Source organism: Rhinoraja longicauda, chromosome 8 (assembly GCF_053455715.1).
Source record: "Rhinoraja longicauda isolate Sanriku21f chromosome 8, sRhiLon1.1, whole genome shotgun sequence".
Classification (NCBI taxonomy): Eukaryota; Metazoa; Chordata; class Chondrichthyes; order Rajiformes; family Arhynchobatidae; genus Rhinoraja; species Rhinoraja longicauda.
Genome location: NC_135960.1, coordinates 36,259,144 through 36,278,961, shown reverse-complemented (window position 1 = coordinate 36,278,961; position 19,818 = coordinate 36,259,144). Strand labels below are relative to the sequence as shown.

General features: G+C 41.0%; 1 protein-coding gene and 1 long non-coding RNA gene across 2 annotated transcripts in view; one reads left to right on the top strand and one right to left on the bottom strand.

The window, feature by feature from the left end:
* The window catches only part of ccnyl1 (cyclin Y-like 1), a 66,261-nt gene extending 55,235 nt beyond the window's left edge, over positions 1-11,026 (top strand). Inside the window, exons 9-10 of the mRNA XM_078403659.1 lie at positions 405-567; positions 2,353-11,026. Of these exons, the coding sequence (XP_078259785.1) occupies positions 405-567; positions 2,353-2,469 (280 nt within the window). The 3' untranslated portion in view covers positions 2,470-11,026. The remainder of the gene's footprint in view (positions 1-404; positions 568-2,352) is intronic.
* The window catches only part of LOC144595859 (uncharacterized), a 43,665-nt gene extending 29,009 nt beyond the window's left edge, over positions 1-14,656 (bottom strand). Inside the window, exon 1 of the long non-coding RNA XR_013547544.1 lies at positions 14,265-14,656. This is a non-coding gene — a long non-coding RNA (uncharacterized LOC144595859). The remainder of the gene's footprint in view (positions 1-14,264) is intronic.
* Positions 14,657-19,818: the final 5,162 nt, after the last annotated feature.

The window sequence follows — 19,818 nt, the reverse complement described above, 5'->3', positions numbered from 1 at the left end:
GCAGAGTCGTCAGAGAACTTTTGTGGATAGGAGTTTGCAGAGTTGTGCCTGAAGTCCGCAGTGTACAGGGTGAACAAGAATGGAGCTAGCACTGTTCCCTGCTGAACGCCTGTGCTGCAGACCAAGGTTTCCAAACATACAATTTTCATTTTTTTTAATGTTTTACGTTATGATGCCATTGGCTCTTTGGGATTACATGTCCTTGATTGAAGAATCTATACTCAAATGTAATAAATATGGTGCTGCAATCTGCCTTTTGGTATACACCAGTATGAAAACATCCACCAGCCTTTCCAGTTCTTTTTGCTAAATGAAATGTTTTCCAGGAGGGCATCTCTTTTGTAAATTGAGAAATTGCTACCTTGTTATGGAAAGATTTTTCATTTTGTTTTCTTTCTCTACAGGAATGAGATGGAGAGACAGTTCCTAGAGTTGCTACAGTTTAATATTAATGTTCCTGCTAGTGTTTACGCCAAATATTACTTTGATCTGCGCTCTCTGGCAGATGATAACAATATGAACTTCCCCTTGGAACCACTCAGCAAAGAGCGAGCACAGAAACTGGAGGTAAAGATTGTCAGAAAGACCTAATGCACTATCCATTTACGGAACATGTATTTGACCAATAGTCATCCTGATATGTTTTATATCCACGGTACCCCACAAATAATAATGAGATAACCGATATGATAATTGGAAACAAAATAGCTTTTAGTTTGGAGATAAGTGTTGAAACTACCCAATTTCTCTTTGAAAAGAGATCTGGGATTTTTTTTTTTTTTTTGCATCATCGAGGATAGTAGATTATGCCTGTTTAAAGTTTTGTCTGAAGGCTGGCTGCCCCTTAATTAGACAATGATGTCAGTCCAACTTGTTCTCCAATTCCTGAAATTGACCTTGAGTCAGCAGGGTCAGGAATGCTACCAATCTTATTCTCAAGTGCGAACAGGCTTGTCTAATTGGGTGCTGCTAATAACATCAACGTGTATGTAACAAGGATATATGGATAAACTGGAATTGTTTCAAGTGAATCTACCTACCCATGTCTTATCTCGTGCACTATTGAGTCACTTGGCACTTTCTCCTGTCGGCAGTAATTTAAGTGATTTAAGATTTGCAAGTACAACCTTCCGTTCTTAAAATGATACATTATTGGTGACCCAATCTCTTGATAAATTTTCTTAATTATTGCAGGTACTGGTTTTTGCAAAATTGCAATTTTTATATTCTGCTTTTAGAGAGAAATGTGTGCAAAAATGTATTAACCTATTTGCCAGCTACTTTGAAGGGGTTTCGTCGGTCCTGCAGACCAGTCATTTTATTGTGTATGCAAGGGAAAGTGAAGCCATTCAAATCTCATGATTCTGCACTGCTAATTTCCATTAACAACACCATAGCCAATGAACCAGTCCATGCCTGGATGAAGTGAGACTTGGGGGGAGGGGGAAGAAAATTCAGGCACGGTCAAATCAGTGGCAGGTAACATTTTTGCCATGCATGACCAAGAAATCATTATCTATAACAAGTGAGTCTAACCACTTACCATTGACATTCGACATCAAATCCCCCACCATCAACATTCTTTCTATTAATCAGAAATTTAATAATTGGTTACAGGCCTTAAAAACTGTGGCTCCAGGACTTCATCATAAGCTACGTACCTTGGCAAGTGGCTCACCCTACTCTCCAGAGTTCCTCTCTTTTACCCAACTCCCCAAAGTCCTTCAAAACTGCATCTCAATGAAGGGCATGCACAAGGGCTGGAGAGCAATCCGAATGTGCTCTGAACCCATGTTTTTTGTAGTAACTTGCATGAGGTGTTCTTAGATAAAGCCCCAAAAGGAACACAATGTCCAACAAATTGTTTTATTGCAGGGGTTACCTGTGATTTCCATGTTGTTGCTTGTGCCTTGAGGGAGACACTGCATAGTGCGAGGAGGTTGGAAGAAAATACAAGTAACCTGTAATGTGTTCCCGGAAAACCATCCATATTGTGATTTTTCTGTAATACAAAGCCACATCATCTGCGCATCATCATAATATTCAAGTTGAAAAAATATTGACAAAATTGATCAATATAAAATTAAATGAGGGTGACTTTTTATCTGTATCTCATACGTTTTGGTAATGATTTGTGAATTCCGTATGAGTGTGTATTTTTGTTACCCCAGATGCTTATGTGGGGATCACCTACACTTGAAAGTAATGATTGATGCAAGATAAACAAAAATGGACAGGTTTAGTAGTCGAGAGTCCAGACTGTTTAATTACCATATGTACCGAAACAGAACAATGAACTCAATTGCAGATAATTAATAGTGAAATTATTCTTTTTTTAACATTTCCTTGCAGGCAATTTCCAGGTTGTGTGAGGACAAATATAAGGACATGGGAAAAGCTGCTATAAGACGAACACTCAGTGCTGACAATTTGATAGGAATTAATCGTTCTAATGCTATCCTGTCGTAGGCCGGATACTTTTCCATCAGCGCGTAATGTACCAGCAAAGACAGTGTCTTCCAATTGGGCAACTGAATCCTCCTGCAACGAAAATCAAGTTGCAGCTCCTGGCCTTTAAAGAGCACACTTCAGAGATTAACGATGGCTGCCTCACTGCAAGGCCCTTCTCGGCGAAGAAGAAAAAAATGTTTTGACACTACACTGGCACAGAGATGTATGACCTGCAGTGTGGAGAATTTTATGCTTACTGTGTAGGCCTGTAACTGAGGAGTACCTCAATCTTTTATTTTGTGCTAATTTTAAGAAATAACACCCAAAACAAATTAGAATCATGTAACGTGAACTCTACAGGTAGGTTAAAATAGCAATAGCTCTCACGAACGGGGTCAGAATAGGGGAAAACTACTGACTCTGTAAGGTGCAAAAATCTCTGTTATGCTTAGGATGGACTTAAACAGGGTGTGGCCATAGACAATTCTGTGGTGAATGCTTAAAAACAGCAAGTTTTTTTCCCTTCCCCATCCTACCCTCCCTGACCACAAACTTTTTTCCCCCCCGTGCTGTTTGGAGGGTATTGACATTATTTCCTGCCAGGTTGGGGAAACTACAAAAACTTGCATTTTTCTAAAGCCTTTTACAAAGTAAAACATGCCATGGCATTATTCAGCTATATTTGGCACTGAGCCACATAGGAGAGGTGATCAGAAGCCTCAAATGAAAGTTTTAAAGAGATTCTTAGAGAGAGAGAGAGAGAGAGAGAGAGGTGGGGTCATTAAAGGGAGGACATTCCCTCCCTTAAGAGTCTGGAGGACTTAAATAACTCTTATTCCGATCCTGTCCACTTTTTAATTGGTGTCCAAATTCAAAAACTGGAGAAACAAAGATGCAAACAAAGTTAACATTTCCAGCCGGTGACCTATTATTCATATGTATGTTGGTTCAGACAGTCTTACCTCAAACACAGGGTTCTTGTGTTATAATCATCCTGAAATAAAACTCTGATGCCCTGCTGGAATAGAGTTCCCAAAGAAGTGACTGGATTTGAAGACACGGTTTTCAGCCCATGCACAACTTATTCAGCTGCTGAAAGCACCAATTTCCCGGTTCAGTGCCCTTGCTCTGTTTATGGGTAGTACATGCCATCAATTGCAAACCAATTAAGACCCCGCATCATTCTCTGGGGAGGTGCAACCATACACACATGGTATGACTGGCAAATTGCAGAGAGATTTTCAGCATAGGAACTTTAAACCTTTCTGATCTCTGCTGGCATTAATTCTCACACAAGATCCTTCCATCTTGCTCATCATTTCAAAAGATACTTCATTCTCCCATGCCTTCATGCCTCCTCTTAAATAAATTTGTGCTATTGACTTCAATCATTTAATATAGTGGAACATTCTAAATTCTCCCAATTCTTAGAGTGAGAAGGACCTGTAGCCTTGTTTTGGATAAGTGAAATCATCTCTGCACCAAATCTGTACCTGATATTAATGCTATACATTAACTTTTATTTCTGCGGAGCAACATCTTTATTACAGTTTACTAATGAAACAATGTTTCACGCAGCTAAATAGTCACTTTATCCTGTAGAATCCTGTCACTTGCAATAAGTAAACTGTTAAACTCACTGTAACCTGCCGGCATTTAACTGAGTTTTGAACTCAGCATATTCTTTTTTCAAAACAAACTTAATTTGGTTTTGTTTTCAGTTTGTTCATTCGCAGTATCTTGAAGTAGTAAAATTGGAAACGTGGAATATTTGCCTGGGTAAGACATGAAGCAGTGGTCTTGTTTAAAGGAAGGAGATTTGATAGGGAACAACGTCACTGATTTTTCACAGGTGAATCATAGAAATGTGGGGAAAAATATAATTGCCAAAGTCCACTTAATAAAAATGAGAATATTTATTCACCAAAAACTAGAGCCCCTGGTAATAAAGTACTGAAATATAGCACATGTTTTTAACGTAATAAAAAGGAACTACTAATGCTGGTTTATACCAAAGATAGACACAGAATGTTAGGAGTAACTCAGCAGACCAGGCAGCCTCTCTGGAGAAAATAGATAGATGCCATTTCAGGTCAGGGCCCTTCTTCAGACATAAAATGCTGGAGTAACTCAGCAGGTCAGGCAGCATCTCTGGAGAAAATGGAGAGGTGACGTTTCAAGAAGGGGCCTGACCCGGAACATCACCTATCCATTTTCTCCAGAGATATGCTGCCTGACCGGCTGAGTTATTCTGTAATTTTGTGTCTTATTTTACAGCTGGTTTCAGCAGTTTTACAGCTGGTTTCCCACCACCAGCTCTTTTGCAGGTTAATTCCTATAAGGCCTGGGTTTTGTGGAGCCTTTATAAATAAACTCTATCCCTTGAGCTCAGCTTTCTCCAGATCAAGACTCGAAAACTGCAGAAGCAGCTACCATTGATCCAGACTTCAATTAATTACCTTTCAACCCAGAGATTAAATGAAAAGTATTTTTTGTCATTCTTAAACCAGAAACCATTAAAATACATATACTTACACAAAGACATTTTGATCTTTAATGTTTTTAAAACATAAGGAAGGGTGAGAATTTGCAACATAAAAGAGCATTACACTATTGAGGAAAAAATAGTATTTTCAATGTGAGATATCAATGATATTTCTTTGTGCGGGTAATTCCCTTAAACAGTTCTTCAGCAGAATCCATAAAATAGGCATTTAATTCAAGAAGGAATGAAGTGGATTTGTGTAGCTAAGATGAATTTGGCCAGAGACTGAACAGTGGCTCCCCTATTTTTGGTCCCAAACCCAACTGAGTATTCAATTTGTGAAGATATTGAGGACATGAAAACAAGTACTAATTGGTGCAATCAAATAAACAACGGCTCAGTCCCCTGAAACTAACAGTAGCTGCAGAACAATGAATTGTAAATACTTCATCTCTCTACACAGAAATGTTGTCTTTCAATAAGCCCTTCAACTAATTAAACCAACTTCTTCAAGGGTAACAATTAAAGCAAATGTGTATCCACCTCAACGTGAAACAAACACACTGAACTACTCTGTGAACAGGGCTGATATACTGGATGTGTGTAGTGCAGATAACCTAATAATGATGTACTTTGCTGCCTTGAGAAATAACTCTAGGTTCCTTGAATAACTGGGAAATAATATGTTTGCAGAATTCTTAGTTAATAAACAGCAGATTGCTGCTGTGAAGTATTATGCGGTTCCATCAGCGAATTGAAATGTGCTGGATATTAACCCGAGTTTCAGACCAATCTGCTCAGTTGCCCTTTCTCCATGAAGTAGCTTTTATGAAATATCGATGGGAAGCAGTTTTGGTTGTAACACTGCAGTCAAGGCTGAAGGAATATTGCAGAAATACTCCATTAGAATGGTGATCTATCCCAAAGGGATGGGAGGGCATCTCACCTTTGCCCAGACAGTTAGGCATTTACTTCCTGATTAGACAGCAGTAGATTCCTCTAAAATACCCATGAGTTGAAGCCTAGGGATAGACGCTGCTTTAAGGGAATCCACAAATTATTATTCAGCTACTTGCATTAATATCTTTTTGTTTTATCAATGGGGTTGATTTGACAGATAAAACCCCAGTTTGCATTTACATAGAACAATATCAGAAGGTGCTTAACAGTAGATCACATATTAAAATTTGACATCAAGCCACGTGGAAACATTTTGGGAAGATGAAGTTTGGTGGAAGAGGTAGGTCCTATGGAGCCTCTTTAGGGAATGGAACACAGTGGAGGAGCTGAGGAAATACTTTATAACTGCATGGAAAGCTTCAATAATGGAAAAGGCAACATTTTTTGTATGAAATTTAGCTGATCGAACGTAATAAGGGAGGGAGAAGACCATTTCTGCTATCTTGAGATACATATTTTCATCCTCCATTTACCAGCACTCCAAATATGACGTATTTGAGCTAATTATTAAACCAGAGATTGAAATGTTGGCCGACAGCATGTTTACTTTCTGTGTTCTTTCCAGAAACTGAGCCAATGACTGACTGAGTACATGTTTAACATCTTTCTTGCATACTATTTATTTTAAGCTTATTTGATAAAGATTACTTTGTTAGTACTTTATTAATTTTGATAGTTGTGCCTTCATCCAGGACACCAGTGAACATGAGGAATGTAAATCCTTGTGTCTGCATTAACCCTTATAAAATAATATTTAATATTTTAGAGAAAGCAGATTTATTAACAAATAAATTCTGCACAAACGATTTTACTGATGCTTAACATGGCGTATCTTGCACTCTTATCACTTGTGTGGTTAGAAACTACTATTTTTGGGGGTATTTTGCTTGTTGATTTTGCAAAAGGCTTGAAAATCCTGCTATTGAGATGCGAGAAACATTTTGTATAACATTGAATGTTGTAGAAGCAGAATAGATTTTTGAAAACAATCTAAGACCGTGTGGTTTTCATAGTCGGGAGTTCCTATCACTTGAGGGCAGCTGAATTTCAAGCTACCTTCAATCTTTGCTGATATATATTTGTCTTATTTTCGATACAAGTTACTGGTACTACTGGCTTACAGAATTTGCAGCCATCATTCTCCTTGCAGGTTGACACAATGATGATGCAAATCTGTTTTCAGCTTGATTCCTATCCATTACAGGGGTACTCCATTTGCGCCCCACCCAGCTGACTTTTTGCCCTCTAAATGTCTCAACATTGTAATTGTGAGGATTTTACATCCCAACACCCAATTCTTTTAGCCAAAGGGCAGTTAGCAAGGAGCAATAAATGCTGGCCCACCAGCTAATATCCATATACAGAAAAATTGTGCTATAAAAAAAAAATGAAGTTGTCATTCTGCATTTGGCAAACGCCCAGATTCACCATTCCAGTTAGTAGCTTACAAAGAGTCAAGATTTTAAAAGAATTTTCACATATCTCAAATATTTGTATAACTGTTAAAAATGTTAGAATATCTTTTAAAACTTAAATTTAATAACTTCTGGGTGTTCAGAGCTGTGGCTTGGGATTTTTGGAATGCTAGCAATCTCTAAATGAAAAAGTAGTGCCAGAGATTAAGGTTCTAATTGAGATCTACGGGCTCTGTTTATGCTTTTGAACGATATCTGTTTACCTGCAGGACTATTGGAGGGATGTGGTGAGATGAAGACGGGTGGTATATATTGTTTTAAATCCCTTATAATCCTCTCAATGCTGGAATTTCCAGAAATTGCAATTCCAGAACTTTGGAGAGTATGAAATGCAGGTCCAGAGTTTTAACGACTGCCTGTGAATAATGATAATTTATCAAAATTACATTTACAAAGGGCTGGCTATGCAATCCAAAAGAATTTTAGCCACACAAAAACCGAATATGACCTCAGGTAATTTTTAACTGTTTTGTAATGGTTGCCCATGTTATCTTTCCTTATAATACATTTTGAAACGTGCTTCATTACTTGAATCTGGCCATGGTTTGTTGATATGTGGTACCTGCTGCATTACCTTGTATGGTTTGGTTATAACTTTACTGTAATGGGATGAAAATTTACAGCAAACCTATGGCCTTTCTGCATCTGTCAAGGTCCATTAGAATCTGTGTATGGCTGTTTCATATTGTTTTGACATCTTGATCTTGTACTCTTTTCTCTTGCTTCTCTCCAAAATATCCCATGCCACCTTCGTGTTTTTTTCTAATGGAAAGCTTTCAACATCTGACCATGCTGATTTTTCTGCAGAATGTAATCCCATGGTCTAAGAAAATCTAGGTTTAGAACTACTGTTCCCTCAATTGGATTTTAAGGGTGCAGTGCAATATTGAAATGTTTTTGTTATTTTTATAGTGGTAGTAGCACTTACCAGAAAAAGGTCAAGACAATTATTCGTTTGTTTTGCCTTTCATTGTGACTTTTTCTTTCATTCAAGCTGTTGTTTCAAAAAGACTATTCCATTTGATTTACTCACCATTCTTTCTACAATCCTGGTGAATCTAGTTGTTAAACACTGCTTTGTTTACCATGTTAAATGTGCTCTTCACTAACATAATGTTGAATGGATGTGAATAGGTGCAGAAAAAAAGTTAGACTTTGTATCAGATTACACATTAGGTCTACCTCTGAAGAATATGTTTATTGTAGCCCTTGCCCGATGTTGGGAGTTCTGTAAACACCCAGATATCAGCATTCCTGCAAATCAGTTGGATCCATTATTGAACACAAATGATCAGGCTATACACAGTCTTTAGGCCCTGCAATGTTTAATGCCCACTCATGTATCTTGTTTCCAAACTATCATAGGCAGGCTGTTTAAAGTGGGGGAGGTGGATTTAATAGTCAATTTCTGAGACGAGGGAAGAATATTGAAGCTTATGTGGAAAGAGCCAGGTGGATCAAAGTGGGCAGATCTTTTAACAGCTGTCACAGGCCAGTGGGATGAATGCCATTCTCCAAACTACCAGTTGATATGCACATGTACTCAAAAGTAACCTAGAATTTTCAAGTATTTCACTGGCTGGTCAAACCAGTAGTTAAAGTGAGCCCTGGGGGAATAAAACGTTCTTATAACAAGCCCATTAGGTCATTTTCAAATATCTGCAATGAAAGCATGACTGGGGTTGTATGTGTATGTATGAGAGAGTTTATTTTGAAAGCTTGCTGTTCCCTTGCATAACCTACTGGTCAACTGCAATTGTGAACTCTAGCCTTGTTAATCATTGGACACATTCAGTTAACCATTTAAATTTTGATCCCAGGCTACAAATGAAAATTGTTTTAAAGGTTAGATCACTTCATATACCAAAGTGACTGACTAAGCATTAATTGATAACGTGATGCTGTTTTGTTTGGGAATTTGTGACTTAATATCCTATTGGTCTTTCCTGAGGTCATTCCGATTGACGAACAAAAGCACCAAATTTGCCCGCTGAGTTTATGATGGAACCATTTGCCAGTTGATAGACTGGTCGGCGTGTGCTTTTTGTGCTTGTTTTTATCAATTTTTGGCCCAGTTAATTTGGAAACTGTTGTGACAATCAGATTGCCATCTTATCTATCTGCTCTCCTAGGAAACTGATTTGCTGGTTTTGAACTTGGCCCTAGTGAAGTCGACACAAAATCAAAACACTGCAAATGTTGGAAAGGTGAAATGGAAACAAAGTGTTTGAAATATTTAGCAATATTTAGACCTTATCTGTGGAATGAGAAACATTTCCAAAAACCTTTGATCAGAACAGAGTAATACAAACAATTCATAGGTGGCCCAAACCATTTACTCTTTTCAGTCCACCTGGTTATTTTACTCCTCGAGTAGCAGCAGCAGGTGTGGGGATATAGACAGTCAAGTGATACTCAAATTACACAATTACTTTCCCTCACATTAAAACACATTACTTCCAAAATTATGATTTTGATTACTTGATTAGTATGGATGTCAGGGGTTATCGGAAGAATGGGGTTAGGAGGGAGAGATGGATAAGCCATGATTAAATGACAGAGTAGACTTGTTGGGCCGAATGGCCTAACTCTGCTCCGATCACTTATGACCTTATGAAAATACTTCCCAAATATTCTATCTGGAGTTATACTTTTATTCCATCTTTATTTTAATATTTCTTGCAATCTAAAATTAGAATTTTCAGTATAAGTCTTCCCAATCTGTTTGGACAATTAACATGTTATTGATAAACTGCCATAATCAGATGCTACCTGCATCAAGAATGACACTCCCAGCCATGCTACCAAGGTTCCTCGTTTCATCACTTTAAAAAAACTGTGCATCTCATTGCCAACTTGTATTGGAGGATTTTTCATGTGATTCCTCACAAGTCAAACCGTCTTTCATTTTCCCATCCTCCCACTGTAGCTAATTAAAACTCTCACGGAAAAACTTAAAAAGCTGACTGATATTTCTCTTGGGAGATGCTTATGGCAAGGCGCAAGAAGACTTGTGAAATCTTGATTTATATTTCTGCATTTAAAGTAGAATTTCTGTACCGGTGTACGATTTTTAAACAAATATAATATATGCATTATGGATGTGTGCGTGTATATATATAATATATATAAAATGGTAGAATAATATATATGAATTTATGGTTTATAACTAATGCAAACATTTTATAAAAGAGTTTTAAAGAAGTTTATAATTCAATCTTGTTTTATAGCTGCGAATGGAGTGGTTGTGGACGTTATATATTTTGTAATACCCCAGACTGCCCTACTAATAAAATCTACTGTAGTAGTTGGTGAATAGTATGATAAAGCTGTGAACAGCTTAAACATTCACCATTGACTAAATCAGTATTACGGAGATAAATTGAGAATAAAAATGTTTATTTTTTTGCTTTGTTTCTTTAACGAATTGCATTCACCTGATTTCTCTTGTGATGCTCAATGTTAGCAGAGGTATTTCTGCACTTGCCCTGATTTATATGATTTGAAATGGTTATTTGCCCAAGGGTTGCGGCTGACTGAATGAAGCTTCATTTATAAGGATCGCATCCTTTTAAATGTCAACATGAATGTGGTGATATTTAATGCAAAATCACGTTATTTTGTTACTGTTTAGAACTATACATTTCAAGAAATTATACGCTTCAAATATTTTTGTGCACACTGTTTAGAACTATACATTTCAAGAAATTATACGCTTCAAATATTTTTGTGCACGCATTTGTCGATTTATTGAGTATAGGTCTGGACCCAGGAGTCAGCACTCCCTCTGCCACTGGAACCTTGATGTCCTGACCCATAGACCACATTCTGTGAGGGTAGTCCACAAAACATCCTCCACAATAATTCTCAACTGGAACTGGAAAGGCCCTGTAAAGAAGTGTTTCCAGCCCCTTAGTATACTTTCTTTACACTTGTGACTGAGCAACCAAATTTTGCTCCATTTACAAGTTGGCAGATGACACCACCGTAGTGGGCCAGATCTCGAACAATGGAACAATGTTGAGTACCGGAAGGAGATAGAGTTTAGTAACATGGTGTCAAGAGAACAACCTCATTGTCAGCAAGATGAAGGAGCGAGCTATTGACTTCAGGAAGCCAGGTAAAGAATATGCCCCAAACAGCATCAATGATGCCAAAGTGGAGATGGTCATGAGCTTTTGAGTTTCTAGGTGTGAATTTGTCGTGGACCGACCACAATGAAGCTAGGGCCAAAAAAGCGCACCAATATCTCTACTTCCCCAGAATAATACGGAAGTCTGGCATGTCTCAAATGACTCTGACCAACTTCTACAGATGCACCGTGGAAAGCTACTAGTGTGAGCATACTATCCCGCTATTATTAGGATGCATCACGGCTTGGTTTTGGTACCATTCTGCACAAAACGTACAGTTGTGGATATAGCCCAGTCCATCTCCCAAACCAGCATCCCCCAACATCCACTGCAGTTCATGGTGCCTCAGGAAAGCAGCCAACATAATCAAAGATTATGTTGAAGAAGGGTCTCAATCTGAAATGTCACCTATCCATGTCTCCAGATATGCTGTTTGACCTGCTGAATTACTTCAGCACTGTGTCTTTTTTAACACAATCAAGGACCTTTTTCACTCCGGGCCTTTCCTTCTCCCGTTATGCGTCCAGATGGAAGAACAGCTTCTTGCCGCTATTATCAGACTGCTGAACTGTCCACCCATAAGCAAAGGTATTGGATTTTCAATCTACCTCATTGCAGGCCTTGTATTTTGTTTTCTCTAACTCTAATGCTATAATGCCTTAATACTATATTCTGCCCTGCCACATTTTATCTCTTTGCCCTACCTATTCTGGTGTATGGTGTGATCATACTCATGTATAGTTTGATTTGATTGGATAGCATCCAAACAAAAGCTTTTCACTATCTCGGTACAGTGACAATAATAAACCCATAAAAAAGTAAATTTTAAAGTGTTAGCGTAGCATCGGCAAGTATACTCAACAATATAGGCTGCCCTCAAATATGGGTTTTTGCATAACCCAAAATGTTCAATGGATGTATTAGTTTATTTTTTGTTTGAAATTCCAGCTGTTCTTAACCAGGCTTGCAAGTTGGGAGGGTTCCTTCAATACATGCCTCATTTCCTGTTAACCAGTCATTCATGGTTTTACCGCCCAAATTGTCTAGGTTCAAGGCTAAGAACAATGACAACATGAAAGGTGTTTTCTGTTGTCAAATCTTGGAACCTGTCAAATGTGGTGGCGAAGCTGGTAGATCCGCTGCCTCGCAGTGCCAGAGACTGACCTGGAGTGCTGTCTGCGTGGAGTTTGCACATTCTCCCTGTGACCCTTTGGTGCTTCGGTTTCCTCCTATGAGGGTTTGTTGGTTTATAAGCCCCCGTAAATTGCAGATAATGGGTAGGGAAAGTGGGGTAATATAGAACTAGAATTAACGGGTGATCAATGGTCAACGTGGACTCGGCGTGACAAAGGATTGTTTTTATGCTGTATTTCTAAACTAAACTAACAAGCAAGTGGTGCCATGGGAATCCTTTGCGAAGAGCTGCCGCTGGTGTTTTCTACCTGAATTCGTTGATGAACCATCACGTACTAGAAATAGGGGCAAACTTGTCCCAAGATAAGGCAGGCAACGAACCGTGTGTGAAAACTACCCCACAGGTTTCACAAGAAAACATGATTTGTCGGAAAAGGCACTCAAGCTGTGTACTTGCAGCACGGTATAACGTGATAGGAGCAGAATTAGGCTATTTGGCCATCAAGTCTACTCCGCCATTCAATCATGGCTGATCTATCTCTCCCCCCCAACCCCATTCTCCTCCCTTCTCCCCTTAACCCTTCTCCCCTTAACCCTGACTCCGTACTAATCAATAATCTATCTACTTTAAAAATATCCATTGATTTGGCCTCCACAGCCTTTTGTGGCAAAGAATTCCACAAATTCATCACCCACTGACTGAAGAAATCCCTTCTCATCTCCTTCCTAAAGGAAAGTCCTTTAATTCTGAGGCTGTGACCAATAGCCCTAGACTCCCACCAGTGGAAACATCCTCTCCACATCCACTTTATCCAAGCCTTTCACTATTCGGTACTTTTCAACGAGGTCCCTCTCATTCTTCTAAACTACGGCGAATACAGGCCCAGTGCCATCAAACACTCTTCATAAGTTAACCCACTCATTCCTAGGATCATTCTTGTAAGACTCCTCTTCTCTGCACGTCAGCACACCCTCGGATATGGTGGCCAAAATTGTTCATAATACTCCAAATGTGGCCTGACTGCAGCCTCAAAGAGCCTCAGCATTACATCCCTTTTGCCAGCATTTTCAAGTCTGCGTTCCACCGGTGGTAATGGGGTGGGAAACCCTACAGTTCTGTGCAGGAAACCCTTGTTTTAACGGACCTCTCCATAACCCGAATTTGGTTATGGAGAATAGACCTGCCGACGGCTGCCCTCAACCCACCTCTGGCCGCTTCCAGCCCCGGCTGCCCACCTCTGGCCCCAGCTGGCCGCTGTTGCCCACCTCTGGCCGCTGCTGCCCACCTCTGGCCGCTGCTGCCCACCTCTGGCCGCTGCTGCCCACCTCTGGCCGCTGCTGCCCACCTCTGGCCGCTGCTGCCCACCTCTGGCCGCTGCTGCCCACCTCTGGCCGCTGCTGCCCACCTCTGGCCGCTGCTGCCCACCTCTGGCCGCTGCTGCCCACCTCTGGCCGCTGCTGCCCACCTCTGGCCGCTGCTGCCCACCTCTGGCCGCTGCTGCCCACCTCTGGCCGCTGCTGCCCACCTCTGGCCGCTGCTGCCCACCTCTGGCCCCTTCCATGCCGGACCTACTGCTGTCGCCGCGAGCCCAGGCCACACTCGCCGCTGCTGCTGCCGATCCTTACCTGCACTCCAGCTGCCCAGGGGCCGTGACCATGAGCTCCACCGATCCTCGCCTCTTCGCCAGCCGGACGGGACGGGACGGCAACTCATGGATTCCAGGCCCAGTGTCTGAAGAATGGTCCCGAAACGTCACCTATCCATGTTCTCCAGAGATGCTGTTCTCCAGAGACCTGCTGAGTTACTCCAGCACTTTGTGTATTAATGAGCAACTGCAGTTGTTTCTACTATTTATACAATGATACCTTCCTCAGTGACAGCGGACAATCGGCAATAACAGACACCCTGGTCTGTTATAACGAGGGTTTACTGCATATACTGTCTGCTCTTATTATGTCGGTACACCTTTTTCTTTGAGAACTAATAAACCTGATTTATTAAAGTAACTAGTCGTCGATCTGAAGAAGGGTCCCGACCCGAAATGTTATCTGTGCATTCCCTCCCCAGCTGCTGCCTGGCCCACTGAATTCCTCCGGCATTTTGTATTTTGCTCAATATTTTAGCATTTGCAGTTTGATTTTATTGTCCTGGTGCCTGCCTTGTTTTAAAGTCATGTTTAGGGGAACGCCCCTTCCCTCGTCCAATGGGACGGTGCTGCCTGCGAAACGATCTGTATCTGACCGGCGATCTGCACCTCGCCAGAGTTCAAATCTGATATATATTGCACAAGGTTTTAGTACAAGCTACTCCAACGCACAGGCAGTATTGTTTTCTGGAACTTGCTTGCTCTTTGCCATTTAATTAACTCACCATTGAGCAAAAGAACAAACTACTGGAGGGACTTTTGGAGCAATTGACGACACTGGGCCTATATTCGCTGGAGTTGAATAGTGAAAGGCTTGGATAGAGTGGATGTGGAGAGGATATTTCCACGAGTGGGAGAGTCTAGGACTAGAGGTCATAGACTCAGAATTAAAGGACGTTCTTTTAGGAAGGAGATGAGGAGGAATTTCTTTAGTCAGAGAGTGGTGAAACTGTGGAATTCTTTGCAACAGAAAGCTGTGGGGGCAAAGTCAGTGGATATATTTAAGGCAGAGATAGATAGATTCTTAATTAGTACGCGTGTCAGAGGTTATGGGGAGAAGGCAGGAGAATGTGGCCAGGAGGGAGAGATAGATCAGCCATGATTGAATGGCGGAGTAGACTTGATGGGCCGAATGATCTAATTCTACTATCACTTATGATCTTATGAACTCAGCGAGTCAGACAGCTTCTGTGGCGGAAAATGGACAGCCGGCGTTTTGGGTTGGGACCCTTCTTCAAAATGTTGTCCGTCTATTCTCCTCCATAGATGTACCCTACCTGCCGAGTTCCTCTAGTACTTTGTATTTTGCTCAAGATTACAGCATCTGCAGTCTCGTGTTTCCAGCTCATCATGGACCTGGGTTTCGCTTTGTTTTCCTATTAAGGTATCGATCTTGGTAACAGTAAATGCTTCCGCAAGTGGAGAGCATGAAGTGACCATATACTCTAGCAGTCTGCACTTTAACGACAACTCACTACCCATTATGTCCTAATCCCAATTAGATTAATTTACCAATAATCTGATTACCGAGGCTTTTATAAAACTGCATGATGAATTAAAAGTAATTGAAACTAAGGTGTAGAGAAGACAAATAAAATTGCCGCAAAGTACAGCTAACTTAATAAAATGCAAATGCTTGAATTTTGGAAAAAAGGAGACAGTTTTGATGAAGGGTCTTCGACCTAAAACATTAACCGTTTCTTTCTCTACAGGTGCTACCTGACCTGCTGAGTATTTCCTGCATTTTCTGTTACAGTTCGGGCTAAAGTTCTATTGATAGTTGTAAATGGATAATATAAGTTTATGGCGGCTGTAGTTTAACTACAAAAACACTTTTTATAACTCAGTGTGATTAAGGGAGTGAGGAGAGTGGGAATGATGTCCTCAGGAGAGGTTGTTATGTTCTCACAATGTGGCCTACACCTAACTTCATCTTGCCCTGGGAGGAGCTCCCACAAGCCTGCTGTCTGGAAGGGCAGGCTGACTCTCAGGAAGTCCACCACACCCACTATTTCCCCCACTCTCATGCATTGCTGGCCAGATAACACTAGCCTCAGTCCTTCTGTGAGCTCCCCTGCAGCCTCTTTGCCCCCTCTACATATTGAACAATTAAAGAAAGATATTTGATGTGTGAGAGAGAGAGAGAGAGAGGGGCTTGTTATGCCAGGAAGTGAGTAGGGCATCATTTGCTCTTCAAGGTCCAAGCCGTAAAATTGTGCTAATGACCTAATGTTGAATCTGCAGTAAGCGCAAAATCATAATTTCGCTTGTGCTATCCTGATTATTTTTGAACCCCTGTATTTGATATCTATCTATTCACTTTTAATGATTTGTCCTGGAGTCCTAATCTCTTGGTTGCTTTATCATCCCTACCATTTAGCTACCATTTAGAGATATCCTCTTCTTGGGTTCATTGTTGGCTGTCTTTTCCTACTTTAAGCTTCTTGCTCCAGATGAAACAATCGTTGAGTTGAGTTTGACTTTAGTTTATTGTCACGTGTACTGAGGTACAGTTAAAAGATTTTGATGCATGTTAACCAGTCAGCGGAATGACAATACATTTTTACAATTAAGCCATCCACAGTGTACAAATACATGATAAAGGGAATAACGTGAATAATTAGTGAAAGGTAAAGTCCGATCAAAGATAGTCCGAGGGTCTCCTATGAGGTAGACAGTAGCTCAGGCCTGCTCTCTAGTTGTTGGTAGGATGATTCCGTTGCTTGATGTCTTTCTTCGTAATTTCCAGTTCCCACCTCATCACTGTCCCTGCAAATACTAAAACCCAGATAATCTGCTATCCCAGCTACCTGGAAATCCCAGCTTACCGGGTGATGTTAGCCATACTCCCATTCCTTTCACTGTGGCCCTAGTTCAAATGGTCCCGAATCACTAGGACATTGATTCCCACATTCACTAACATTTGCCAAATCCCCTGTTCCTGCATTCCATAAACTCACCAGGGCGCTGGTTTCCATGCTCCCTTCCAACTCATCCAGGCCCCTGTTCTTGCATACCATTCCCACTTACTGAACCCCTGCTCCCATGCTCCATTCCCACTCATCGGGTCTCCGGTTCCCACACTCTTTCCATTCACTGGGACCCTGGTTCAAATGCTTCCAACTCACTAGAATGCTGATTCCCACGCTCCAGTTTTACTCACTGGGGCCCTGGTTTCCGCATACTCACTCGACTCAATGGAACACCAGATCCTATTCATTCATGAGTAGGCCCCCATTTTCTATGCTTCCTGTAAACTAACCAGTTTTACTGCAAATGTTGTTATAATAATTTGTCATATCTACACAATGTGTATTAAGTGGTTTCAGATATTAATCATATCATATCATATATATACAGCCGGAAACAGGCCTTTTCGGCCCTCCAAGTCCGTGCCGCCCAGCGATCCCCGTACATTAACACTATCCTACACCCACTAGGGACAATTTTTACATTTACCCAGCCAATTAACCTACATACCTGTACGTCTTTGGAGTGTGGGAGGAAACCGAAGATCTCGGAGAAAACCCACGCAGGTCACGGGGAGAACGTACAAAAATCTGGAAAATCCACGAGACCAGCCCCACCAAAATCCTGTGCTTGCCAGAATATTTTGCTGCATACCAAGAGATACCATTCATCATGAAGAGCTGTACCTTGGATATCTCCAGAAAACAACTTGCATGTTGCTCGTCTAAGGTTTATCTTTTAACATCATTAAATGACCTTAGCAATCCATCTGCATCTTTTTATTGGTGTTGAAATAACATTAGCTCTTACTGCTTCTAAAGTCTCTTTGAAAGAAAAGGGAAATTTGTTGGTGTCAGGTGCCTGATGGACTGCCTCTTTGTCAGGAACAGTGGGTGTTGAGAGTTGTATTTCCAGCAGTATCTTTCTCACAGCTCTGACCTCAGCTAGCAGTCCTTAAAGGTCACACCAAAATACACCAGTTCCCCCACAGCTGAAGGAATGAGTGAATGGTATAAGGATGGAAAGGGGTGTCGAGGGCTGGAGAAACAGGTTTCTGAGGAACAGTGCTGGTAAAGAGCACTTCTGACTATGTTGCCGAGGGGTGGTTTCGTTTAGAAGTACAGCATGAAAACAGGCTATTCGGTTCACCAAGTCCAGGTTGGCCATCCATCATCCGTTTACACTAATTATATGTTATTCCACTTTCTCATCCACTCCCTATGCTCTAGGAACGATTCACAGAGGCCAATTAATCTACAAACCCGCACGTCATTGGGATGCAAGAGGAAACTGGAGCACCAAGAAGAAACCCACATGATCACAGGGAGAACGTGCAAACTCCACACAGGCTGAACCTGAGGTCGGGATGGAAACCGGATGTTTGGCACTGTGAGTGGCAGCTCTACCAGCTGCACCACTGTGCTGCCTGTCTGTCCGGAGAGGAATGAGTGCCCTGAATGAATGCCTACATTTTTGGGTGTCTTGTCGAGTCAAATACTACCCTTTCTGGGGGTGAACGCAAAGGTCGCATGTATCAAAGGTTTAGCACTTGGCTGCTGTGGTTTTCTGTGCCCCTGCAATGCTGCACTATGCAGTGAAATGTCCTGTTGGCCGAGGCCATTTACAAAAATCCCAAGGCAAAGTTTCAGACAATGAGTCCATTGCTGGACTTTGGGCTTGTTTGCTGGATTAACATCTGATAATAATTGGTTTTATATTGTACTGGATATTTGGGTACCTCCCACTGTTATTCTATAGTTTCACAAACAGCTCCACCCAGTTTAAGGAGTTCACCTTGTGTGTCATTCCTTCAAATTCTGCGATTGGTTTTAGATTTTGGGCGGTATACTGATCTTTCTGTCAGGTTATGAGTGGAATCTGGTTTGCTACTGAATTTCTTCCAGTCTGGCCATTTGGTTTCAGAAACTGTTCTGGATGCCATGCAAAATGCAACACAAAATGCAATAGCGGGCCAAATTGGTTATAAGGTGATTTCAATTGGGAACGAGAAAAAAACACTTAAAGGTTACCTTGGAGATTGACAAGCATAAAAATAAAATATCTGGGGGGGGGGGGGGGGGGATCAGTGTTGGAAGAAAAACCTCATTTCATGTAACCTTGCACTAATCAGAAAGGGAGGCTATTGAAATTGACTGCAATCGTTTTGATTGACACGTGCAATTATACTCAATTAAACAATGACATGCAGAGTTTAGTATTTGTTACTGGAAGTCTTTAAAAATCCTGCAGAAAAAATCATTATTATCTAAATTCTGAATTCTCTGGCTCATAACCCCACTTTTGCAATTGACATAGTTGTTTTTATAACGCAGTTTTCTATAACACAAGGATTCTTAGGAACGCTATTATAGCAGAACTACCCGATTTATGTGTCCTAGTCTGGCGCATTCGTGTTTATTCTCACAAGAAGGGAAGCACAGTAGCACAGCTGTTAACGCCGCTGCCTCACAGCTCGAGAGATCCGGGTTCAACCTTAATCTCGGGTACTGTCTGTGTGGAGTTTGTACGTGCTCCCTGTGACCATGTGGTTTCCACTGGAACTT